A 26,862-nucleotide genomic window follows, 5' to 3' on the forward strand; every position below is an offset into this window, starting at 1 on the left:
TTCCCAAGCGCTTAGTACAGTGCTCTGCACATAGTAAGCGCTCAATAAATACGATTGATGATGATGATGATACCACGCTATTAGCAGCGTGGCTCAGTGGGGAAAACGTGGGCTTTGGAGTCAGAGATCGTGGGTTCAAATCCCAGCTCGGCCAACTGTCAGCTGTGTGACCTTGGGAAAGTCACTTTGCTTCTCTGTGCCTCAGTTCCCCCATATATATGTATATATGTTTGTACATATTTATTGCTCTATTTACTTGTACATATCTATTCTATTTATTTTACTTTGTTAGTATGTTTGGTTTCGTTCTCTGTCTCCCCCTTTTAGACTGTGAGCCCACTGTTGGGTAGGGACTGTCTCTAGATGTTGCCAACTTGGACTTCCCAAGCGCTTAGTACAGTGCTTAGTACAGCTATTCCAAGACCACCCGGCAGGAATCTCAGGAGAAGGATACAGGAGGCGGGAAGAGGAAACGCCGGTCCCTGGCTGGACACCTGACAATGCCCCCCTAGAGAGAGATGGCTGGGCTATTTGGGGATCAGGGAGAGTGGGTGGTATGTTTTATTGGAGCCAGAGAGTCCAGACCAGCTGTAGGGGACTTCTTCTCCCCGGCACTTCCCCTTAGGCCGGTTGCCCTCTTCACTCCAGATGTGGAGAAACCGAGGTCCGGAGAACGAGATGGCCTTCTGTGTTGGTGCCCAGAGCCGACAGGTCTGCCTCAGTTTCCAGCCACCGCCTTGCGCCGGGTCGGGCACCCGTCAGCCAGGGCCGGGACTGGGTTTCCTCCTTGGCCGGGCGGCCCTGCCTCAGTAGTCCTGGCCTGCCCGGGGCGCGCAGAAGGCGGTCGTCCTGTGCTCCTTCCGCTCGAAGGCATCGTGGCCCTCCCTGTGGACAAGGAGATAATAATAATAATAATAATGGCATTTATTAAGCGCTAACTATGTGCAAAGCTCTGTTCTAAGCACTGGGGAGGTTACAAGGTGATCAGGTTGTCCCACGGTGGGGCTCACAGTCTTTACCCTCATTTTACAGATGAGGGAACTGAGGCCCAGAGAAGTGAAGTGGCTTGGCCAAAGTCACCCAGCTGACAATTGGCAGAGCCGGGATTTGAACCCATGACCTCTGACTCCGAAGCCCGGGCTCTTTCCACTGAGCCACGCTGCTTCTCTTCTTCTTCTGCCAATGGTGAGGAGGGTCTGACCTCCGTCGGGCACCAACGTGGCCAGAAGTACCCCCTCCTCCCCCGAGTCCAGAGAGGGCCGGTGTGGGTGTCCTCCCACCGCTCACCCGAAGCAGCGAGAGCAGTAGAGGTCCCCATCACAGCCGTGGCAACGGAGGGTCGCGTCCTCGTTACAGATGCAGCACCAGGGCAGCTCTTCCTCCGTAGGCGTGATGGGCGAAGTGGGCACAGCGGGCACGGGGGGTGAGCCCTGGGACATCGAGGAGGAAAAGAGGTTGGGGCCGTGGGTTGACACAGGAGATGAAGAATTCATTCATTTATTCGTTCATCCGATCGTACTTATTGAGCGCTTAAATCAATCAATCATATTTATGGAGCGCTTACTGCATGAAGAGCACGGGACTAAGCGCTTGGGAAGTCCAAGTTGGCAACATCTAGAGACAGTCCCTACCCAACAGTGGGCTCACAGTGTAAAAGGGGGAGACAGAGAAAAAAACCAAACATACTAACAAAATAGAATAGATATGTACAAGTAAAATAAATAGAGTAATAAATATGTACAAACATATATACATATATACAGGTGCTGTGGGGAAGAGAAGGAGGTAAGGCGGGGGGGATGGAGAGGGGGACGAGGGGGAGAGGAAGGAAGGGGCTCAGTCTGGGAAGGCCTCCTGGAGGAGGTGAGCTCTCCGTAGGGCCTAAAAGCACTGTACTAAGCGGGACCTGGCCCACGCCCCGCCGCTCCTCCCTCACCTGGCCCTCCGGGAGGTGGAGCCGGGGCTGGCTGTGGGGTGGCCGCCCCGCGGGGATGTTGAAGCCGCCGGCCTCGTCCAGGGCTGCTTCTTCCACGAGCTGCGGGAGGGCGGATGGGACGGGGAGGGAGGGAAGGCGGGCATTCCCACCGAGTCCAGCCGTGCCCCCCAACCCCACCCCACTCCCTGCCTTTTCCCCTCCCCAACATTCCCAATCCCACAGTCCCGGCTTTAGCTCCGGGGGCGGGAGCACCTGCTGTACCACCCTGCGGATGGCCTCTTCCTCCTCCACGTCCTCATCGCTGTCGGGCAGGTGGTAGTCCTGGAGGGTCACTGGGCCGGGAGGGGAAGGGGGTAACGCTGAGGGCTGGCCCACACCGTTACCCCGGGCCGCCCCCCCAACCCGAGAGAGGCAGTGTGGCCTAATGGATGGACTCAGAAGGACCCGGGTTCTAACCCCGGCTCTGCCACTTGTCCGCCGCGTGACCTTGGGTCAGTCAATTTTTTTTTTATGGCATTTATTAAGCGCTTACTATGTGCAAAGCACCATTCTAAGCGCTGGGGAGGTTACAAGGTGATCAGGTTGTCCCACGTGGGGCTCACAGTCTTAATCCCCATTTTACAGATGAGGGAACTTCAGTTCACTTCTCTGGGCCTCAGTCCCCTCATCTGTAAAACGGGGATGAAGACTGGGAACTCCACGTGCGCCGGGGACCGCGTCCAACCCGATTTGCTTGTATCCGCCCCAGCGCTTAGAACGGTGCCCGGTATCCATTCATTCAATCGTATTTATTGAGCGCTTACTGTGTGCAGAGCACTGTACTAAGCGCTTGGGAAGTACAAGTCGGCAACATATAGAGACGGTCCTTACCCAACAGCGGGCTCACATCCCCCCATCTTACCTCCTGCCCTTCCCCACAGCACCTGTATATATGTATATATGTTTCTACAGATTTATTACTCCATTTATTTTACTTGTACATATCTATTCTATTTATTTTATTTTGTTAGTATGTTTGGTTTTGTTCTCTGTCTCCCCCTTTTAGACTGTGAGCCCACTGTTGGGTAGGGACTGTCTCTATATGTTGCCAACTTGGACTTCCCAAGCGCTTAGTACAGTGCTCTGCACACAGAAAGCGCTCAATAAATATGATTGATTGATTGATTGATAGAAGGGGTAGAGATGGAGGAAGGGCCCGCTGGCCCGGAGTGGGGATGGGATCGGGGGTCATTCATTCATTCATTCATTCAATCGTATTTATTGAGCACTTACTGTGTGCAGAGCACTGTACTAAGCGCTTGGGAAGTACAAGTCGGCAACATATAGAGACGGTCCCACAGTGGGCTCACAGTCTAGAAGGGGGAGATCGTATCTATTGAGCGCTTACTGTGTGCAGAGCACTATACTAAGCACTTGGGAATCAATCAATCGTATTTATTGAGCGCTCACTGTGTGCAGAGCACCGTACCAAGCGCCTGGGAAGTACAAGTCGGCAACATATAGAGACGGTCCCTACCCAACAGTGGGCTCACAGTCTAGAAGGGGGAGATTGTATCTATTGAGCGCTTACTGTGTGCAGAGCACTGTACTAAGCACTTGGGAATCAATCAATCGTATTTATTGAGCGCTTACTGTGTGCAGAGCACCGTACCAAGCGCCTGGGAAGTACAAGTCGGCAACATATAGAGACGGGCTCCCAGCCTTTCAAGTTCATAGCAAGTGCTGGACAAATACCATAATTAAGAGACCCCTCTGGGGCGGGCGATCCGGGCCCCCCGCCACCTCCCGTCTCTGCCATGCCCCCGGTGCCCACCTCGGTCGGGGTCGAGGCCCCGCAGCACGGCCAGGCGCTTGGCCAGGGCGAGGAATCGCTCCTGCCGGGTGTTCTCCTCCCGCAGCTCGGCCGCGGCCTCGGCCAGCAGCCGGCTCTTCTCCTCCTCCAGCTGGCGGGGGGCCGGGCCCGCCGGACCCCCGCTCCGGCTGCCCCTGTTCAGGTCATTCTGGGGGGCGGCGGCTGGAAGAGGCCAGAGCGGGAGGCGGGTTGGGGGGGCGGGGACCAAGGGCCCGCCGCTCCCAAGGCGGCAGGAGCGTTTCGGGGGTCTGGGCCCTGCGGTGGGGGCCCCCCATTTCCAGATCAGGGCCTGTCAATCCATCAATCAATCGTATTTATTGAGCGCTTACTGTGTGCAGAGCATTCATTCATTCATTCAATCGTATTTATTGAGCGCTTACTGTGTGCAGAGCACTGTACTAAGCGCTTGGGAAGTACATGGTAGCAACATCTAGAGACGGCCCCTGCCCAACAGCGGGCTCACAGTCTAGAAGGGGGGGACAGACAACAAAACAAAACATATAAACCAAATAAAATAGAATAAATATGTACAAGTAAAATAGAGTAATAAATATGTACAAACATATATACAGGTATCTACCTATCTTAGCCTATCTACCCCCTACAGCGCCTGGCATGTAGTAAATACCCCTCAAAATCATCAGATGATGATGATGATGGCAGAGCACTGTACTAAGCGCTTGGGAAGTACAAGCTGGGTCCCTACCGGGGCCCCGCTCCCCTGGTTTGGATGCCTCCTTTCCGGACACGCTGGAAAACAGCATGGCCTAGTGCACGGAGCCCGGGCCTGGACACCAGAAGGACCTGGGTTCTAGTTCCGGGCTCTGCCACTTGTCTGCTGTGTGACCCCGGGCAAGTCACTTCGCTTCTCTGGGCCTCAGTTACCTCATCTGGAAAACGGGGGTGAAGGCCCTGACTGTGGACTGCGTACGATTGAATGAATGAATGAATGAAAGAGCCCGGGTGCCTGGCACATAGTAAGCGCTTAACAAATGCCAACATTATTATCATCACAATAATGGTATTTAATGAGCGCTCCCTACGTCCTCGGCACTGTTGCCAATTTGTACTTCCCAAGCGCTTAGTACAGTGCTCTGCACATAGTAAGCGCTCAATAAATACAATTGATGATGATGATGTTCCCACTGTACAAGCCTTCCCCTCCCCACAGCATGTGTATATATATTTGGACAGATTTAGTACGCCATTTTACTTGTAAGTATTGACTATTCCATTTATTTTGTTAATGGTGTGCAGTTTGTACATATTTATTACCCTGTTTTACTTGTACATATTCTATTTATTTTATTTTGTTAATGTGTTTTGTTTTGTTGTCCGTCTCCCCCTTCTAGACTGTGAGCCCGCCGTTGGGTAGGGACCGTCTCTATATGTTGCCGACTTGGACTTCCCAAGCGCTTAGTCCAGTGCTCTGCACACAGTAGGCGCTCAATAAATTCGACTGAATGAATGAATGAATCCAACCTGAACAGCTTGCACCTACCGCAGGGCTTAGAAGAGTGCCTGCCGCATGGTAAGCGCTTAACAAATACCACAGTTATCGTTATTATTATCTTTTAGACTGTGAGCCCACTGTTGGGTAGGGACTGTCTCTATATGTTGCCAACCTGGACTTCCCAAGTGCTTAGTCCAGTGCTCTGCACATAGTAAGCGCTCAATAAATACGATTGATGATGTTGACTGTCTCTATATGTTGACTGTCTCTATATGTTGCCAACTTGTACTTCCCAAGCGCTTAGTCCAGTGCTCTGCACATAGTAAGCGCTCAATAAATACGATCGATGATGATGACTGTCTCTATATGTTGACTGTCTCTATATGTCTCTATATGTTGCCAACTTGTCCTTCCCAAGCACTTAGTCCAGTGCTCTGCACATAGTAAGCGCTCAATAAATACGATTGATGATGATGACTGTCTCTATATGTTGACTGTCTCTATATGTCTCTATATGTTGCCAACTTGTCCTTCCCAAGCGCTTAGTCCAGTGCTCTGCACATAGTAAGCGCTCAATAAATACGACTGATGATGATGACTGTCTCTATATGTTGACTGTCTCTATATGTTGCCAACTTGTCCTTCCCAAGCGCTTAGTCCAGTGCTCTGCACATAGTAAGCACTCAATAAATACGATTGATGATGATGACTGTCTCTATATGTTGACTGTCTCTATATGTTGCCAACTTGTCCTTCCCAAGCGCTTAGTCCAGTGCTCTGCACATAGTAAGCGCTCAATAAATACGATCGATGATGATGACTGTCTCTATATGTTGACCGTCTCTATATGTCTCTATATGTTGCCAACTTGTCCTTCCCAAGCACTTAGTCCAGTGCTCTGCACATAGTAAGCGCTCAATAAATACGACTGATGATGATGACTGTCTCTATATGTTGACTGTCTCTATATGTTGCCAACTTGTCCTTCCCAAGCGCTTAGTCCAGTGCTCTGCACATAGTAAGCGCTCAATAAATACGATTGATGATGATGATTGTCTCTATATGTTGACCGTCTCTATATGTCTCTATATGTTGCCAACTTGTCCTTCCCAAGCACTTAGTCCAGTGCTCTGCACATAGTAAGCGCTCAATAAATACGATTGATGATGATGACTGTCTCTATATGTTGACCGTCTCTATATGTCTCTATATGTTGCCAACTTGTCCTTCCCAAGCACTTAGTCCAGTGCTCTGCACATAGTAAGCGCTCAATAAATACGACTGATGATGATGACTGTCTCTATATGTTGACTGTCTCTATATGTTGCCAACTTGTCCTTCCCAAGCGCTTAGTCCAGTGCTCTGCACATAGTAAGCGCTCAATAAATACGACTGATGATGATGACTGTCTCTATATGTTGACCATCTCTATATGTCTCTATATGTTGCCAACTTGTCCTTCCCAAGCACTTAGTCCAGTGCTCTGCACATAGTAAGCGCTCAATAAATACGACTGATGATGATGACTGTCTCTATATGTTGACTGTCTCTATATGTTGCCAACTTGTCCTTCCCAAGCGCTTAGTCCAGTGCTCTGCACATAGTAAGCGCTCAATAAATACGATTGATGATGATGACTGTCTCTATATGTTGACTGTCTCTATATGTTGCCAACTTGTCCTTCCCAAGCGCTTAGTCCAGTGCTCTGCACATAGTAAGCGCTCAATAAATACGATCGATGATGATGACTGTCTCTATATGTTGACCGTCTCTATATGTCTCTATATGTTGCCAACTTGTCCTTCCCAAGCGCTTAGTCCAGTGCTCTGCACATAGTAAGCGCTCAATAAATACGACTGATGATGATGACTGTCTCTACATGTTGACCGTCTCTATATGTTGCCAACTTGTCCTTCCCAAGCGCTTAGTCCAGTGCTCTGCACATAGTAAGCGCTCAATAAATACGACTGATGATGATGATTGTCTCTATATGTTGACCGTCTCTATATGTCTCTATATGTTGCCAACTTGTCCTTCCCAAGCACTTAGTCCAGTGCTCTGCACATAGTAAGCGCTCAATAAATACGATCGATGATGATGACTGTCTCTATATGTTGACCGTCTCTATATGTCTCTATATGTTGCCAACTTGTCCTTCCCAAGCGCTTAGTCCAGTGCTCTGCACATAGTAAGCGCTCAATAAATACGATCGATTGATTGTTATTATAAGAAACTGGCCGAGGGAGGTAAGGATGGGAAGGGGGTGGAACGGGGTGTTACCTGCCGGCGGGGTCACCCGTTCCTGGCTCTCATCGATGGCCACCTCGGCTGCCAGCTGGGCCAGTAAGTCCTCCGCCTGCCGGGCCTGGGTCCTGGGGTCGGGGGGCTGATGGGCCTGGCACGGGGACGGGGGGGGTAAAGGGCATCAGCCGGGGCAAAGAGGGGGCACCCAAGGCCCCACAGCCCAGCACCAGCTCGGGGAAGGGGCAGACCGCCGGACGGTGGGTGTTGTCTCATCATCATCATCATCAATCGTATTTATTGAGCGCTCACTACGTGCAGAGCACTGTACTAAGCGCTTGGGAAGCACAAATTGGCAACATATAAAGACGGTCCCTACCCAACAGTGGGCTCACAGTCTAAAACGGGGAGACAGAGAACAAAACCAAACATACTAACAAAATAAAATAAATAGAATAGATAGGTACAAGTAAAATAAATAGAGTAATAAATCTGTACAAACATCTATACATATATACAGGTGCTGTGGGGAAGGGAAGGAGGTAAGATGGGGTAACTGAGGCCCAGAGAAGTGAAGTATATATGTACATATGGTTGTACATATTTATTACTCTATTTATTTATTTTACTTGTACATATCTATCCTATTTATTTTATTTTGCTGGTATGTTTGGTTTTGTTCTCTGTCTCCCCCTTTTAGACTGTGAGCCCACTGTTGGGTAGGGACTGTCTCTATGTGTTGCCAATTTGTACTTCCCAAGCGCTTAGTACAGTGCTCTGCACATAGTAAGCGCTCAATAAATGCGACTGATGATGATGATGGGGGGGATGGAGAGGGGGACGAGGGGGAAGCAAATATATAACACAATAATACCGGGATTGAACCCCCAAGCTCCCCAGTCTTGTGGAAAGCCCAACCAAGAGGTGCAGAATCTGGGACAACCTGATTACCTTGTATCTACCCCAGCGCTTAGAACAGTGCTTTGCACACTGGCACATTGTCTGCCTTCCCTCAGCCCCCGGCCACCCCAGCGGCGGTCTCGGGCCGGACTCCTACCGGCCGGGGGGCCCGGGCGGGCGGTGGGTGACCCCGCAACGCCGCCAGACGCTCTTCCATCTCCCGGACGGGGGGCACGGGGCCTCGCGGGGCCTGCAGGGCTGCCAGCCGGGCTTCAATCTCCGCTGGCGAGGGCACGGGCTCTGTGGGGACACCGCTTAGACGCAGCACGCGCCCCCCCATTCATTCATTCAATCGAATTTATTGAGGGCTTACTGTGTGTAGAGAACTATACTAAGAGCTTGGGAGACGACCAAATAACAATAAATGGACACATTCCCTTCCCACGAGTTTGCTGTCTAGAGGGGGAGACAGACATTAATATAAGTTACAGATATACTAAATTACAGACCTAATAAGTATAATAGAAAGTAAGTTACCTATGTATAGATTATAGAAGAACTAAATAATAATAATGGCATTTATCAATCAATCAATCAATCAATCGTATTTATTGAGCGCTGACTATGTGCAGAGCACTGTACTAAGCGCTTGGGAAGTACAAATTGGCATCACATAGAGACAGTCCCTACCCAACAGTGGGCTCACAGTCTAAAAGGGGGAGACAGAGAACAGGACCAAACATACCAACAAAATAAAATAAGTAGGATAGAAATGTACAAGTAAAATAAATTAAGCGCTTATTATGTGCAAAGCACTGTTCTAAGCGCTGGGGAGGGTACAAGGTGATCAGGTTGTCCCACAGGGGGCTCAATCCCCATTTTACAGATGAGGTCACTGAGGCCCAGAGAAGTGAAGTGAATTTCCCTTTTAGACTGTGAGCCCGCTGTTGGGTAGGGACTGTCTCTATTAGTTGCCAATTTGTACTTCCCAAGCGCTTAGTACAGTGCTCTGCACATAGTAAGCGCCCAGTAAATACGATTGATGATGATGAAGTGACTCGCCCACAGTCGCCCAGCCGACAACTGGCAGAGCCGGGATGTGAACCCATGACCTCTGACTCCAAAGCCCGGGCTCCTTCCACTGAGGCACGCTGAGCAGGCGACTAAATTCATTCAGTCGTATTTGTTGAGCGCTTACTGTGTGCAGGGCACTGTACTAAGCGCTTGGGAAGTACAAGTTGGCGACCAAATCAATCAGTCGTATTTATTGGGCGCTTACCGTGTGCTGAGCACTGGACTAAGCGCTTGGGAAGTCCAAGTTGGCAACATATAGGGACGGTCCCTACCCAACAGTGGGCTTACAGTCTAAAACAAAATGAGGCCTTATTCCCAGCCCACCCCGTCCCTGGTGGCTCACTGGGTTGGCCGTCCTGCCGGAGCCTCTCCAGGCGCTGGGCGATGACTTGGTCCGGGGAGAGGAGGCCCGCGGGGCCGGAGGCTGCTGGACCCCGTCTGGCCTCCAGCTCGGCGACACGTCTGCGGAGGGGTCGGAGAAACCGGCCGTCGGATTTCCCAGCAGACAGGGCCAAGGAGGGGAATCCCGAGCGGCATCCCGCAGAGGCCGGGGCTGCAGCGGGCGCTGCCGGGGGTTTCGGGCCCAATCCCTCCTTGGGGGTCTCGTCCCCAGAGATGGAGCAGCTGGGGAGGGGGGCTGGGGTTTGGGGGAGGCCCTCCCCTGGAGGCACTCACCTCTTGTAGTTCTCAGGGGGGGACCGCCTGGCAGCACTGGCCACAGAGGACCCCCTGCGAGGGGAAACTCAACGTCAGCCCATGCCCCCTCGCCAAGATGGTCTAAGCCCCCCTATCCGGGGCCCTCTGAGCTCCTGAGGGCCCTGGCCTGATTCGGAGCCCTCCGACTCAGGCTTCTGCCCTGCTCCGTCGCCTATCAATCAATCAGTGGCATTGATCCGCAACATCTGCCAAGCTCGCTCTCTTCCTCCCTTCAAGGCCCTACTGAGAGCTCACCTCCTTCAGGAGGCCTTCCCAGACTGAGCCCCCTCCTTCCTCTCCCTCTCCACAACCCCCCGTCTTACCTCCTTCCCTTCCCCACAGCACCTGTATATATGCATATATGTTTGTACATATTTATTACTCTATTTTACTTGTACATATCTATTTATTTTACTTTGTTAATATGTTTGGTTTTCTTCTCTGTCTCCCCCTTCTAGACTGTGAGCCTGCTGTTGGGTAGGGACCATCTCTATATGTTGCCAACTTGGACTTCCCAAGCGCTTAGTACAGTGCTCTGCACACAGTAAGCGCTCAATAAATACGATTGATCGACTGATTGATTGGCGGAGCAGGGATTTGAACCCATGACCTCTGACTCCAAGGCCCGAGCTCATTCCACTGAGCCATGCTGCTTCTGCTTCTCTAATTAGCTTCTCTAATTCTCTAATTAACACTCTTTTCAGCCGTGTGACCTTGGGCAAGTCACTTTTAACTTCCCTGAGCCTCAGTTCCCTCATCTGGAAAATGGGGATTCAGACTGTGACCTTACCTCCTTCCCCTCCCCACACCACCTGTATATATGTATACATGTTTGTACGTATTTAATACTCTATTTTATTTGTACATATTTATTCTATTCATTTTATTTTGTTAATATGTTTTGTCTTGTTGTCTGTCTCCCCCTTCTAGACTGTGAGCCCACTGTTGGGTAGGGACCGTCTCTAGATGTTGCCAACTTGGACTTCCCAAGCGCTTAGTCCAGTGCTCTGCACACAGTAAGCGCTCAATAAATACAATTGAATGAATGAATGAATCAGGATGACTGACTGGAGCCCACTGTTGGGTAGGGACCGTCTCTATATGTGGCCGACTTGTACTTCCCAAGCGCTTAGTACAGTGCTCTGCACACAGTAAGTGCTCAATAAATACAATTAAATGAATGAATGAATGAATGATTAAGGCACTGGACTGAAAAATCTACTGTGCGTGTTTCCTTGTGGGTTTGAACCCCACTCCTGCAAACTGCCTTTATTCCAGCGCTTAGAACAGTGCTTTGCACATAGTAAGCGCTTAATAAATGCCATCATCATCAGAGCACCATACTAAGCCCTTGGGAGAGGACAACAGAGATGGTAGACACGTTCCTTGCCCACAAGAAGCTTACAGTCTGGCTCAGTGGAAAGAGCCCGGGCTCGGGAGTCAGAGGTCATGGGTTCTAATCCCGGCTCCGCCACTTGTCAATCAATCAATCAATCATATTTATTGAGCGCTTACCGTGTGCAGAGCACTGTACTAAGCGCTTGGGAAGTCCAAGTTGGCAACATCTAGAGACAGTCCCTACCCAACAGTGGGCTCACAGTCTAAAAGGGGGAGACAGAGAACAAAACCAAACATACTAACAAAATAGATAGAATAGATATGCACAAATTAAACAGTCAGCTGTGTGACTTTGGGCAAGTCACTTCACTTCTCTGGGCCTCAGTTTCCCCATCTGTAAAATGGGGATGGAGACTGGGAGCCGCACGTGGGACAACCTTGGTTATCTTGTATCCCCGATTAAGACTGTGAGCCCCACGTGGGACAACCTTGATTACCTTGTATCCCCTCAGTGCTTAGAACAGGGCTTGGCACATAGTAAGCGCCTAACAAATACCAACATTATTATTATTAACCCTCTGGACTGCCCCCTCCCTCGTTCCCCCACTCCCTGGGGGTCAGTCCCTCCCTCTCTCAGACTCCTTCGCTCCGGCCCCCAAGTCCCGCCGGGCCCTAGCTAGATGCCTGGAGTCCACTCGATTGAACGCTCCTTGAGAGCAGGATGTGACCGTGTCTTGCTTGTGACGCACTTAGGACAGTGCCCTGTACCCAAGGGAGCCCCAGTAAATGCCACTGATCAATCAATCAATCAATCGTATTTATTGAGCGCTTACTGTGTTGTGCTAAGCGCTTGGGAAGTCCAAGTTGGCAACATATAGAGACCGTCCCTACCCAACAGTGGGCTCACAGTCTAGAAGGGGATTCTAGATCGATCGATTCTAATCAATCGTATTTATTGAGCGCTTACTGTGTGCAGAGCACTGGACTAAGCGCTTGGGAAGTCCAAGTTGGCAGCATCTAGAGACAGTCCCTACCCAACAGTGGGTTCACAGTCTAAAAGGGGGAGACAGAGAACAAAACCAAACATACTAACAAAATAAAATAAATAGAATAGATATGTACCAGTAAAATAGAGTAATAAATATGTACAAACATATATTCATAATTATCATCATCACCATCAATCGTATTTATTGAGCGCTTACTGTGTGCAGAGCACTGTACTAAGCGCTTGGGAAGTACAAATTGGCAACATCTAGAGACAGTCCCTACCCAACAGTGGGCTCACAGTCTAAAAGGGGGAGACAAAACCAAACATACTAACAAAATAAAATAAATAGAATTGATATGTACAAGCAAAATAAATAAATAGAGTAATAAATATGTACAAACATATATACATAATCATCATCAATCGTATTTATTGAGCACTCACTGTGTGCAGAGCACTGGACTAAGCGCTGGGGAAGTCCAAGTTGGCAACATCTAGGGACAGTCCCTACCCAACAGTGGGCTCACAGTCTAAAAGGGGGAGACAAAACCAAACATACTAACAAAATAAAATAAATACAATAGCTATGTACAAGCAAAATAAATAGAGTAATAAATATGTACAAACATACATACATAATCATCATCAATCGTATTTATTGAGCGCTTACTGTGTGCAGAGCACTGTACTAAGCACTTGGGAAGTACAAATTGGCAACATATAGAGACAGTCCCTACCCAACAGTGGGCTCACAGCCTAAAAGGGGGAGATAAAACCAAACATACTAACAAAATAAAATAAATAGAATAGCTATGTACAAGCAAAATAAATAAATAAATAGAGTAATAAATATGTACAAACATATATACATAATCATCATCAATCGTATTTATTGAGCGCTTACTGTGTGCAGAGCACTGTACTAAGCGCTTGGGAAGTACAAGTTGGCAACATCTAGAGACAGTCCCTACCCAACAGTGGGCTCACAGTCTAAAAGGGGGAGACAAAACCAAACATACTAACAAAATAAAGTAAATAGAATAGATATGTACAAGTAAAATAAATAGAGTAATAGACTGTGAGCCCACTGTTGGGTAGGGACTGTCTCTATATGTTGCCAATTTGTACTTCCCAAGCGCTTAGTACAGTGCTCTGCACATAGTAAGCGCTCAATAAATACGATTGATTGATTGATTGATTAATAAATATGTACAAACATATATACAGGTGCTGTGGGGAAGGGAAGGAGGTAAGATGGGGGGCATGGAGAGGGAGAGGAAGGAAGGGGCTCAGTCTGGGAAGGCCTCCTGGAGGAGGAAGAGATTCTAGAGATGAAAGGGAGCCAGCCTGGGCAGGGTGGCACCGTGGGCACCCCCAGCTCCGTACCCCGCCGTGCCCCAGGCGGCATCTGGCCCGCGCCCTTCTCACCCGGATCCCTCCCGGTATAGGCCCTCTCACCTGGTCAGCAGCTCATGGCAGGGCTTGCACACCTTGTGCTGGGCGCTGCCCGCCCGGGGAACGGCGGCGGTGAAACTGAGGCAGCCGGAGCAGAAGGAGCGGCCGCAGTTCTTACAGCCACACTGCGGGCAGAGCGGGGGGGGCAGGGGGTGCGGTCACTTTCCATCTCGGGGATCTCCAAGCACTTCTGGGAAGGGGTGGGTATCAGAGGGCCCAATGGCCCCCAGAGGGCTGAGTTCAAATTCAGCAGTTCTGGCTCCCCGGGGGACGCATTTAATCCTCCAGCATTGCCTCTTTTTCTCCTTCCTCCGCCCTCCTGACCTGGCAAACCCTCTTCTCCCATTAATAATAATAATAATAATAAATAGAGTAAAATAAATTTACTTAATAAATTTAATATTTATTTAACTTAATATTTATTTAATAAATTCTCCTATTTAATAATAGGAGAAGCAGCGTGGCTCAGTGGGAAAGAGCCCGGGCTTTGGAGTCAGTGGTCATGGGTTCAAATTCCGGCTCCGCCAACTGTCAGCTGTGTGACTGTGGGCAGGTCGCTTCACTTCTCTGTGCCTCAGTTCCCTCATCTGTAAAATGGGGATTGACTGGGAGCCCTCCATGGGATAACCTGATTACCTTGTATCCCCCAGCGCTTAGAACAGTGCTTTGCACATAGTAAGCGCTTAACAAATGCCAACATTATTATTATTATTAATAATAATAATAAATAGAGTAAAATAAATTTGACTCCTATTTAATAATAGGAGAAGCAGCGTGGCTCAGTGGGAAAGAGCCCGGGCTTTGGAGTCAGTGGTCATGGGTTCAAATCCCGGCTCCGCCAACTGTCAGCTGTGTGACTTTGGGCAGGTCGCTTCACTTCTCTGTGCCTCAGTTCCCTCATCTGGAAAATGGGGATTGACTGGGAGCCCTCCATGGGACAACCTGATTACCTTGTATCCCCCAGCGCTTAGAACAGTGCTTTGCACATAGTAAGTGCTTAATAAATGCCATCATTATTAATAATAATGATGGCATTTATTAAGCGCTTACTCTGCGCAAGGCAAACCCTCTTCTCCCATTAATAATAATAATGATGATGGCATTTATTAAGCGCTTACTCTGCGCAAGGCAAACCCTCTTCTCCCATCAATAATAACAATAATAATGATGGCATTTATTAAGCGCTTACTCTGTGCAAGGCAAACCCTCTTCTCCCATCAATAATAATAATAATAATAATGATGGCATTTATTAAGCGCTTACTCTGTGCAAGGCAAACCCTCTTCTCCCATCAATAATAATAATAATAATGATGGCATTTATTAAGCGCTTACTCTGTGCAAGGCAAACCCTCTTCTCCCATCAATAATAATAATAATAATGATGGCATTTATTAAGCGCTTACTCTGTGCAAGGCAAACCCTCTTCTCCCATCAATAATAACAATAATAATGATGGCATTTATTAAGCGCTTACTCTGTGCAAGGCAAACCCTCTTCTCCCATTAATAATAGTAATAATGATGGCATTTATTAAGCGCTTACTCTGTGCAAGGCAAACCCTCTTCTCCCATTAATAATAATAATAATAATGATGGCATTTATTAAGCGCTTACTCTGTGCAAGGCAAACCCTCTTCTCCCATTAATAATAATAATAATGATGATGGCATTTATTAAGCGCTTACTCTGTGCAAAGCACTGTCCCACTACACCACGGCTCCCCGCTCCGGCCAAGGACCCTCTGACCGTCTTCCCCCTGGGCCAATTCACCTCTTTAATACTTCATCTGGAAAATGGGGATTAATCGATCAATCGTATTTATTGAGCGCCTACTGTGTGCAGAGCACTGGACTAAGCGCTTGGGGAGTACAAGTTGGCAACCCAACCTGATCACCTTGTCACCTCCCCAGCGCTTGGAACAGTGCTTTGCACGTAGTAAGCGCTTAATAAATGCCGTCATTATTATTATTATTATTATTCTTGATTGGGCTCCCCTCCTCCAGGAAGCCCTCCCGGATGGCCCCGTGAGGACTACTTACCTCCTTCTTGAAGAGGGTGAACTTGGCGGCGCAACCGTAGCACCTGCTCTCCATCGCGACAGCGACAGGCCGGCTCCCGGCCCTGCTGGGCCTGAATCCTGCTTTCCAGGCGCTTAGTACAGTGCTCTGCGCGCAGCGGGCGCTCAATAAATACAAAAGAACGACACACACAGTAAGCGCTCAATAGACACCACTGAATGAATGACCACCCCTGTTCTGACACAGCGGGCGCTCAATAAATACGAATGAATGACGCACCCAGTGAGTGCTCAATAAATACCAATGAATGACTGACCACCCCTGTCCTGACACAACGGGCGCTCAATAAATACGAATGAATGACGCACCCAGTGAGCGCTCAATAAATACCACTGAATGACTGACCACCCCTGTCCTGACACAGCGGGCGCTCAATAAATACGAATGAATGACGCACCCAGTGAGCGCTCAATAAATAGCACTGAATGAATGACCACCCCTGTTCTGACACAGCGGGCGCTCAATAAATACGAATGAATGACGCACCCAGTGAGTGCTCAATAAATACCAATGAATGACTGACCACCCCTGTCCTGACACAACGGGCGCTCAATAAATACGAATGAATGACGCACCCAGTGAGCGCTCAATAAATACCACTGAATGACTGACCACCCCTGTTCTGACACAGCGGGCGCTCAATAAATACGAATGAATGACGCACCCAGTGAGCGCTCAATAAATACCACTGAATGACTGACCACCCCTGTCCTGACACAGCGGGCGCTCAATAAATACGAATGAATGACGCACCCAGTGAGTGCTCAATAAATACCAATGAATGACTGACCACCCCTGTCCTGACACAACGGGCGCTCAATAAATACGAATGAATGACGCACCCAGTGAGCGCTCAATAAATACCACTGAATGACTGACCACCCCTGTTCTGACACAGCGGGCGCTCAATAAATACGAATGAATGACGCACCCAGTGAGCGCTCAATAAGTACCACTGAATGAACGACCACCCCTGTTCTGACACAGCGGGCGCTCAATAAATACGAATGAATGACGCACCCAGTGAGTGCTCAATAAATACCAATGAATGACTGACCACCCCTGTCCTGACACAACGGGCGCTCAATAAATACGAATGAATGACGCACCCAGTGAGCGCTCAATAAATACCACTGAATGACTGACCACCCCTGTTCTGACACAGCGGGCGCTCAATAAATACGAATGAATGACGCACCCAGTGAGCGCTCAATAAATACCACTGAATGACTGACCACCCCTGTCCTGACACAGCGGGCGCTCAATAAATACGAATGAATGACGCACCCAGTGAGTGCTCAATAAATACCAATGAATGACTGACCACCCCTGTCCTGACACAACGGGCGCTCAATAAATACGAATGAATGACGCACCCAGTGAGCGCTCAATAAATACCACTGAATGACTGACCACCCCTGTTCTGACACAGCGGGCGCTCAATAAATACGAATGAATGACGCACCCAGTGAGCGCTCAATAAGTACCACTGAATGAACGACCACCCCTGTTCTGACACAGCGGGCGCTCAATAAATACGAATGAATGACGCACCCAGTGAGCGCTCAATAAGTACCACTGAATGAACGACCACCCCTGTTCTGACACAACGGGCGCTCAGTAAATACGAATGAATGACGCACCCAGTGAGCTGCTCCTGAATGAATGAATGAATGACCACCCCTGTTCTGAGACAGCGGGTGCTCAATAAATAGGAATGAACGAGGACACAGTGAGCGCTCAATAAATACCACGGAATGAATGAATGACCACCCCTTTCTGACACAGCGGGCGCTCAATAAATACAAAAGAATGACGCACCCAGTGAGCACTCAATAAGTACCACTGAATGAACGACCACCCCTGTTCTGACACAGCGGGCGCTCAATAAATACAAGTGAATGACGCACCCCCGTTCTGACCTAGCGGGCGCTCAATAAATACGAAAGGATGACGCACCCAGTGAGCGCTCAATAAGTACCACGGAATGAATGAATGACCAGCCCTGTTCTGACCTAGTGGGCGCTCAATAAATACAAATGAATGACGTACCCAATGAGCTGCTTCTGAATGAATGACCAGCCCAGTTCTGACCTAGTGGGCGCTCAATAAATACTAAAGAATGAAGCACCCAGTGAGCGCTCAATAAGTACCACGGAATGAATGAATGACCACCCCTGTTCTGACACAGGGGGTGCTCAATAAATACGAATGAATGACGTACCCACTGAGCTGCTCCTGAATTAATGAATGAATGACCAGCCCTGTTCTGACCTAGTGGGCGCTCAATAAATACGAAGGAATGACGCACCCAGTGAGTGCTCAATAAGTACCACAGAATGAATGAATGACCACACAAGGGCGCTCAATAAATACGAATGAATGACGTACCCACTGAGCTGCTCCTGAATGAATGACCACCCCTGTTCTGACCTAGTGGGTGCTCAATAAATACGAAAGAATGATGCACCCAGCGAGCGCTCAATAAATACCACGGAATGAATGAATGACCACCCCTGTTCTGACCTAACGGGTGCTCAATAAATACGAATGAATAACATACCCAGTGAGCTGCTCCTAAATGAATGACCACCCCTGCTCTGACCTAGTGGGCGCTCAATAAATACAAAAGAATGACGCACCCAGTGAGTGCTCAATAAATACCACGGAATGAATGAATGACCACCCCTGTTCTGAAACAGGGGGCGCTCAATAAATACGAATGAATGACGCACCCAGTGACCTGCTCCTGAATGAATGAATGACCACCCCTGTTCTGCCACAGCGGGCGCTCAATAAATACGAAAGAATGACGCACCCAGTGAGCGCTCAATAAGTACCACGGAATGAATGAATGACCACACAAGGGCGCTCAATAAATACGAATGAATGACGTACCCACTGAGCTGCTCCTGAATGAATGACCACCCCAGTTCTGACCTAGTGGGCGCTCAATAAATACGAAAGAATGACGCACCCAGTGAGCGCTCAATAAGTACCACGGAATGAATGAATGACCACCCCTGTTCTGACACAAGGGGCGCTCAGTAAATACGAAAGAATGACGCACCCACTGAGCTGCTCCTGAATGAATGAATGACCACCCCAGTTCTGACCTAGTGGGTGCTCAATAAATACAAAAGAATGACGCACCCAGTGGGCGCTCAATAAATACCACGGAATGAATGAATGACCACACAAGGGCGCTCAATAAATACGAATGAATGACGTACCCACTGAGCTGCTCCTGAATGAATGACCACCCCTGCTCTGACCTAGCGGGCGCTCAATAAATACAAAAGAATGACGCACCCAGTGAGCACTCAATAAGTACCACGGAATGAATGAATGACCACCCCTGTTCTGACCCAGGGGGCGCTCAATAAATACGAATGAATAACGCACCCACTGAGCTGCTCCTGAATTAATGAATGAATGACCAGCCCTGTTCTGACCTAGTGGGCGCTCAATAAATACGAAAGAATGACGCACCCAGTGAGCGCTCAATAAGTACCACGGAATGAATGAATGACCACACAAGGGCGCTCAATAAATACGAATGAATGACGTACCCACTGAGCTGCTCCTGAATGAATGGGCACCCCAGTTCTGACCTAGCGGGCGCTCAATAAATACGAAAGAATGACGCACCCAGTGAGCGCTCAATAAGTACCACGGAATGAATGAATGACCACCCCTGTTCTGACCCAGGGGGCTCTCAATAAATACGAATGAATGACGCACCCAGTGAGCTGCTCCTGAATGAATGACCACCCCTGCTCTGACCTAGTGGGTGCTCAATAAATACGAAAGCATGACGCACCCAGTGAGCGCTCAATAAATACCACTGAATGAATGACCACCCCTGTTCTGACACATGGGGCGCTCAATAAATACGAATGAATGACGTACCCACTGAGCTGCTCCTGAATGAATGAATGACCACCCCTGTTCTGCCACAGCGGGCGCTCAATAAATAGGAATGAGTGAGGACACAGTGAGCGCTCAATAAAGGCCACTGAATGAATGAATGACCACCCCTGTTCTGACACAAGGGGCGCTCAGTAAATACGAATGACGTACCCACTGAGCTGCTCCTGAATTAATGAATGAATGACCACCCCTGTTCTGACACAGCGGGCGCTCAATAAATACGAATGAATGACGCACACAGTGAGCTGCTCCTGAATGAATGAATGAATGACCACCCCTGTTCGGCCACAGCGGGCGCTCAATAAATACAAAAGAATGACGCACCCAGTGAGCGCTCAATAAGTACCACTGAATGAATGAATGACCACCCCTGTTCTGACACAGGGGGTGCTCAATAAATACGAAAGAATGACGCACCCACTGAGCTGCTCCTGAATGAATGAATGACCACCCCTGTTCTGACCTAGTGGGCGCTCAATAAATACAAAAGAATGACGCACCCAGGGAGCGCTCAATAAATGCCACGGAATGAATGAATGACCACCCCTGTTCTGACACAAGGGGCGCTCAGTAAATACGAATGAATGACGTACCCACTGAGCTGCTCCTGAATTAATGAATGAATGACCAGCCCTGTTCTGACCTAGTGGGCGCTCAATAAATACAAAAGAATGACGCACCCAGTGGGCGCTCAATAAATACCACGGAATGAATGAATGACCACCCCTGTTCGGCCACAGCGGGCGCTCAATAAATACAAAAGAATGACGCACCCAGTGAGCGCTCAATAAGTACCACGGAATGAATGAATGACCACCCCTGTTCTGACACAGGGGGTGCTCAATAAATACGAAAGAATGACGCACCCACTGAGCTGCTCCTGAATGAATGAATGACCACCCCTGTTCTGACCTAGTGGGTGCTCAATAAATACGAAAGAATGACGCACCCAGTGAGCGCTCAATAAGTACCACGGAATGAATGAATGACCACACAAGGGCGCTCAATAAATACGAATGAATGACGTACCCACTGAGCTGCTCCTGAATTAATGAATGAATGACCAGCCCTGTTCTGACCTAGTGGGCGCTCAATAAATACAAAAGAATGACGCACCCAGTGGGCGCTCAATAAATACCACGGAATGAATGACCACCCCTGTTCTGACACAGGGGGCGCTCAATAAATACGAATGAATGACGCACCCAGTGAGCGCTCAATAAGTACCACGGAATGAATGAATGACCACCCCTGTTCTGACCTAACGGGCGCTCAATAAATACGAATGAATAACGTACCCACTGAGCTGCTCCTGAATGAATGAATGAATGAATGACCAGCCTTGTCGCTCAATAAATACGAAAGAACGACGCACCCCGTGAGCGCTCAATAAAGACCCCTGAATGAATGAATGACCACCCCCGTTCTGACCCAGGGGGCGCTCAATAAATACGAAAGAATGACGCACCCACTGAGCTGCTCCTGAATGAATGAATGACCACCCCTGTTCTGCCACAGCGGGCGCTCAATAAATAGGAATGAGTGAGGACACAGTGAGCGTTCAATAAATACCACTGACTGACTGAATGAATGAATGCAGCCGACCTCCCCTGTTCTGACAGGAGGGATTCAGGCCCCCCCCCGCGGAGCCTGTCGGGAAACGTAGTCCATCCCCTCCCGGAAGTGCTTCAGAACAACGGCACCGCCCTCCCTGAAAAGACTACAACTCCCGGCGGGCCGAGCGCCAGTGCGCGCGCAGCCCTCTGGGACAGGGGATCCGAGCGTCCTCACGTCAGCCCCTGCGCATGCGCGCGCTGGGCATTGTGGGGGTTGTAGTCCTCGGGAGGGGGCCGAAGCCATGGCGCTAACTAAGGAGCTGCTCCAGCTCGACCTGTACGCCCTGCTGGGGGTGGAAGAGAAGGCGGCCGACAAGGAGGTGAGGGGGCCTGGGCTTCGGTGACTCCATTTATTTCATCAGTGAGGTGTCTACAGCTATAATTCTATTTATATTAGAATAAATGGGGAAGCAGCGTGGCTCAGTGGAAAGAGCCCAGGCTTTGGAGTCAGAGGTCAATCAATCAATCATCATCATCATCATCAATCGTATTTATTGAGCGCTTACTGTGTGCAGAGCACTGGACTAAGCGCTTGGGAAGTCCAAGTTGGCAACATCTAGAGACAGTCCCTACCCAACAGTGGGCTCACAGTCTAAAAGGGGGGAGACAAGAGAACAAAACCAAACATACTAACAAAATAAAATAAATAGAATAGATGTGTACAGGTAAAATAAATAAATAGGTACAAACATATATACATATATACAGGTGCTGTGGGGAAGGGAAGGTCATGGGTTCTAATCCCGCCTCTGCCAATTAATACATTCATTCAGTCGTATTTATTGAGCGCTTACTGGGTGTAGAGCACTGGACAAAGCGCTTGGGAAGTCCAAGTTGGCAACATATAGAGACAGTCCCTACCCAACAGTGGGCTCACAGTCTAAAAGGGGGAAGACGGAGAACAAAACCAAATATACTAACAAAATAAAATAAATAGAATAGATATGTACAGGTAAAATAAATAAATAGAGTAATAAATAGGTACAAACATATATACATATATACAGGTGCTGTGGGGAAGGGAAGGTCATGGGTTCTAATCCCGCCTCTGCCAATTCATTCATTCATTCCATCGTATTGAGCGCTTACTGTGTGCAGAGCACTGGACTAAGCGCTTGGGAAGTACAAGTTGGCAACTTCTAATGACGGTCCCTACCCAACAGTGGGCTCACAGTAGTCTGGCCAGATCAGACACGAGGCAGTGTGGGGTAGCAGATAGAGCACCATCCTGGGAACCCGAAGGACATGGGTTCTAATCCTGCCTCTGCCACTCGTCTGCTGTGTGACCTTGGGCAAGTCACTTCACTTATAATAATGACGGCATTTATTAAGCGCTTACTATGTGCAGAGCACTTCTCTGGGCCTCAGTTACCTCATCTGGAAAATGGGGGTTGAGACTGTGAGCGCCACGTGGGACAAAGGACTGTAGTTGACCCGAGTTGCCTGTATCCATCCCAGCGCTTAGTACGGCGCCTGGCACATCGATCAATCAACCAATCGTATTTCTTGTGTGCTTACTGTGTGCAGAGCACTGTACTAAGCGCTTGGGAAGTACAAGTCGGCAACACACAGAGACGGTCCCTACCCAACAGTGGGCTCACAGTCTAGAAGCATAGTTAAGCATAGTAAGCACTTAACAAATATCCTAATTATTATTATTATAATTTCTGGGGGAGGGAGTGGCTGTTCAGCCTTCTGGAAGAAGGCTGTTATGTTGCCAACTTGTACTTCCCAAGCGCTTAGTACAGTGCTCTGCACGCAGTAAGCGGCTCAATAAATACGATTGAATGAATGAATGAATAAATAAACATGAATGAATGAATGAATGAATGAATGAAAGACATGACCCTACCCCAGGCTGGCTCCTCCTTCCCTTCCCCACAGCACCTGTATATATGTATATATGTTTGTACATATTTATTACTCTATTCATTTATCTATTTATTTTACTTGTACATATCTATTCTATTTATTTTATTTTGTTAGTATGTTTGGTTTTGTTCTCTGTCTCCCCCTTTTAGACTGTGAGCCCACTGTTGGGTAGGGACGGTCTCTATATGTTGCCAATTTGGACTTCCCAAGCGCTTAGTACAGTGCTCTGGACACAGTAAGCGCTCAATAAATACGATTGATGATGATGATGATGATGCCCGATTCCAATTATGTTGCCAACTTGTACTTCCTAAGCGCTTAGTACAGTGCTCTGCCCACAGTAAGCGCTCAATAAATACGATTGAATGAATGAATGAAAGACATGACCCTACCCCAGGCTGGCTCCTCTGCCCGATTCCGATTATGTTGCCAACTTGTACTTTCTAAGCACTTGGTGCAGTGCTCTGCCCACAGTAAGCGCTCAGTAAATACTATTGAATGAATGAATTAATAAATACCCAGAAATGGGGCTGATAGACAGCTCTTGGTTCGATCCAGGCTTTCACTCATTTGGTCGTATTTATTGAGCGCTTATTGTGTGCAGAGCACTGTACTAAGCGCTTGCAGTCATTCATTCAATCGGACTTCTTAAGCATTTACTGTGTGCAGAACAGCATATTAAGTGCTTACCAATCAATCAATCGTATTTATTGAGCGCTTACCGTGTGCAGAACAGTGTACTAAGTGCTTGGGAAAGTATAATCCACCAAGAAACAGTGACATTCCCTGCCACAGCGAGTCTAGAGGTGGGGAGACGGACATCAGTACAAATAAATAAAATTGCAGGCTTTATCCTGTCTAGCCTGTGAGCCCGCTTTTGGGTAGGGACCGTCTCTAGATGTTGCCAACTTGGACTTCCCAAGCGCTTAGCACAGTGCTGTGCACACAGTAAGCGCTCAATAAATACGATTGAATGAATGAAAGGGGAGGGCAGGGAGTGCAAGTGGCGTGTGATTTGTTGGCAAGCTCTTTGATACGACATTTGCTCAGTGTCGATCCAATCAGTCAATCATATTGATATTGCCGATTTGTACTTCCCAAGCGCTTAGTACAGGGCTCTGCACATAGTAAGCGCTCAATAAATATGATTGATGATGATGAAGGAATTTCCCATCCTGCTCTCTCCTTTTGCCCTGCTGGGAGGTTACTAAGTAGAAAAGCAATGCAGCGTAATGGCGAGAACCCGGGCTTGGGAATCAGAGGATGTCCGCTGTGTGATCTTGAGCAAGTCACTTAACTGCTCTGTGCCTCAGTGACCTCATCTGTAAAACGGGGATGAAGACTGCGAGCCCCACGTGGGACAACCTGATGACCTTGTATCCCCCCCAGCGCTTCGAACGGTGCTTGGTATATAGTAAGCGCTTAATATATACCACTATTATTGTTGTTACTATTACCATTATTATCTGGCTTGTGGTGGAAACTGTAGTGACTCGGACCCTTTTGAAATGTTCTTTGATACAGGTGGTAATGTGAAAAATAATAATAATAATTGTGATATTCCTTAAGTGCTTACTATGTGTTAACCTCTGGGTTAGATTTGGGGGTGATCAGACACAGTCCTTATTCCACTTGGGGCTCAAAGTCTAAGGGGGAGAGAGAATGGGCATTTAGTATATATATGTGTGTATATATATATATATATACTAGAGAAGCATATATATAGAGAGAAGCTTCTCTATATATAGAGAAGCAGCGTGGCTCAGTGGAAAAGAGCCCGGGCTTTGGAGTCAGAGGTCATGGGTTCAAATCCCGGCTCCGCCAATTGTCAGCTGGGTGACCTTGGGCAAGTCACTTCACTTCTCTGGGCCTCAGTTCCCTCATCTGGAAAATGGGGATGAAGACTGTGAGCCCCCCGTGGGACAATCTGATTACCTTGTAACCTCCCCAGCGCTTATAACGGTGCTTTGCACATAGTAAGCGCTTAATAAGTGCCATCATCGTCATCATCATATGTATATGTGTTTGTACATATTTATTACTCTGTTTATTTATGTTACTTGTACATATCTATTCTATTTATTTTATTTTGTTAGTATGGTTTTGTTCTCTGTCTCCCCTTTTTAGACTGTGAGCCCACTGTTGGGTAGGGACCGTCTCTGTATGTTGCCAACTTGGACTTCCCAAGCGCTTAGTACAGTGCTCTGCACACAGTAAGCACTCAATAAATACGATTGATTGATTTAGTCCCCATTTTACAGATGAGGAAAGTGAGGCACAGAGACGACAAGTCAGCCAATCATATTTATTGAGTGCTTACTTTGTGCAGAGCACTGTACTAAAAGCTTGGGAGAGTACAGAAGCTGTACAGAAGCAGCGTGGCTCAGTGGAAAGAGCGTGGGCTTGGGAGTCAGAGGTCGTGGGTTCAAATCCAGGCTCCACCACTTGTCAGCCGTGTGACTTTGGGCAAGTCACTTCCCTTCTCTGGGCCTCAGTTACCTCATCTGTAAAATGGGGATTAAGACTGTGAGCCCCCTGTGGGACAACCTGATCACCTTGTAACTTCCCCAGCGCTTAGAACAGTGCTGTGCACGTAGTAAGTGCTTAATAAATGCCATTATTATTATTACAATATAGCAATAAATCGACATATTCCCCACCCGCAGTGATCTTAGAGTCTAGAGGAGGGACTTGCCCGAGGTGACGTAGCCGGTGAGTGGCAGAGTCGGGATTAGAATCCGTGTCCCCTGCTTCCCAATCCTGTGCTCTTTCCACGAAGTCTTTTCCCCTCTGCTCCTCTTTCCCTAAATATTCCATGTTTGAGGCAAAACCCTCCAATCACTCAAGCATATTTATTGGGCGTCGACTGCGCGCGGAGCACTGTACCAGCCCTTGGGAGATGCCAACAGCTGGTAGACGAGCTTTTTTTTTTATTACGGAATTTGATAAGCGCATACCGTGTGCCACTGGGGTAGATAGAAGCTAATCAGGTTGGACACAGTCCCTGTCCCACGTGGGGCTCCCAGTCTTCATCCCCGTTTTACAGATGAGGCAACTGAGGTCCGGAGAAGTGAAAGGCCTCACCCCAGGTCACACGGCAGACAAGTCTTCTAGACCGTGAGCCCGTTGTCGGGTGGGGACTGTCCCTGTATGTTGCCGACTTGTCCTTCCCGAGCGCTTAGTCCAGTGCTCTGCACACAGTAAGCGCTCAATAAATACGAATGAATGGATGAAGTGGTGGAGCGGGATTAGAACCCAGGTCTTCCTGTAAGCGCTCAATAAATACCATTGAATGAATGAAGTGGTGGAACCAAGATTAGAACCAGACTGAGCCCCTTCCTTCCTCTCCCCCTCGTCCCCGTCTCCATCCCGCCCATCTTACCTCCTTTCCTTGCCCACAGCACCTGTATATATGTATATATGTTT

The 26,862-nt window shown here is 48.4% G+C and overlaps 2 protein-coding genes across 4 annotated transcripts in view; one reads left to right on the plus strand and one right to left on the minus strand.

Moving 5' to 3' along the window:
- Positions 1-538: 538 nt before the first annotated feature.
- ZFYVE19 (zinc finger FYVE-type containing 19) lies at positions 539-16,111 on the minus strand. Of its 3 annotated transcripts, none has more exons than XM_038741331.1 (11): positions 15,977-16,111; positions 13,940-14,061; positions 10,132-10,185; positions 9,800-9,918; positions 8,540-8,682; positions 7,522-7,636; positions 3,750-3,950; positions 2,201-2,268; positions 1,937-2,035; positions 1,288-1,430; positions 539-885 (listed from the first exon to the last, which is right to left on the minus strand). In XM_038741331.1, the coding sequence occupies exons 1-11, from the start codon at positions 16,028-16,030 to the stop codon at positions 807-809; spliced, it is 1,197 nt and encodes a 398-aa protein (XP_038597259.1). In that variant the 5' UTR covers positions 16,031-16,111; the 3' UTR covers positions 539-806. The 3 variants fall into 3 exon arrangements, with proteins under 3 accessions (XP_038597259.1, XP_038597258.1, XP_038597260.1); XM_038741330.1 differs by having other exon boundaries at positions 2,189-2,268; XM_038741332.1 differs by lacking the exon at positions 3,750-3,950 and having other exon boundaries at positions 2,189-2,268.
- Positions 16,112-21,798: 5,687 nt separating this feature from the next.
- The window catches only part of DNAJC17 (DnaJ heat shock protein family (Hsp40) member C17), a 31,567-nt gene continuing 26,503 nt past the window's right edge, over positions 21,799-26,862 (plus strand). The window contains exon 1 of the mRNA XM_038741423.1: positions 21,799-21,884. Within this exon, the coding sequence (XP_038597351.1) occupies positions 21,807-21,884 (78 nt within the window). The 5' untranslated portion in view covers positions 21,799-21,806. The remainder of the gene's footprint in view (positions 21,885-26,862) is intronic.

Source organism: Tachyglossus aculeatus, assembly GCF_015852505.1.
Source record: "Tachyglossus aculeatus isolate mTacAcu1 chromosome 12 unlocalized genomic scaffold, mTacAcu1.pri SUPER_6_unloc_1, whole genome shotgun sequence".
NCBI lineage: Eukaryota > Metazoa > Chordata > Mammalia > Monotremata > Tachyglossidae > Tachyglossus > Tachyglossus aculeatus.

Bases quoted from the DNA above. Each gene is read 5' to 3' on its own strand.
- ZFYVE19 (XM_038741330.1), bottom strand. From the start codon at position 16,030: ATGGAGAGCAGGTGCTACGGTTGCGCCGCCAAGTTCACCCTCTTCAAG. The intron at 7,637-8,539 runs GTAGGAGTCCGG...TCCCCGTGCCAG, and splicing joins CCGCCCGGGCCCCCCGGCCG to GCCCATCAGCCCCCCGACCC. The intron at 2,036-2,188 runs GTGCTCCCGCCC...GCCCTCCCGCAG, and splicing joins TCCGCAGGGTGGTACAGCAG to CTCGTGGAAGAAGCAGCCCT.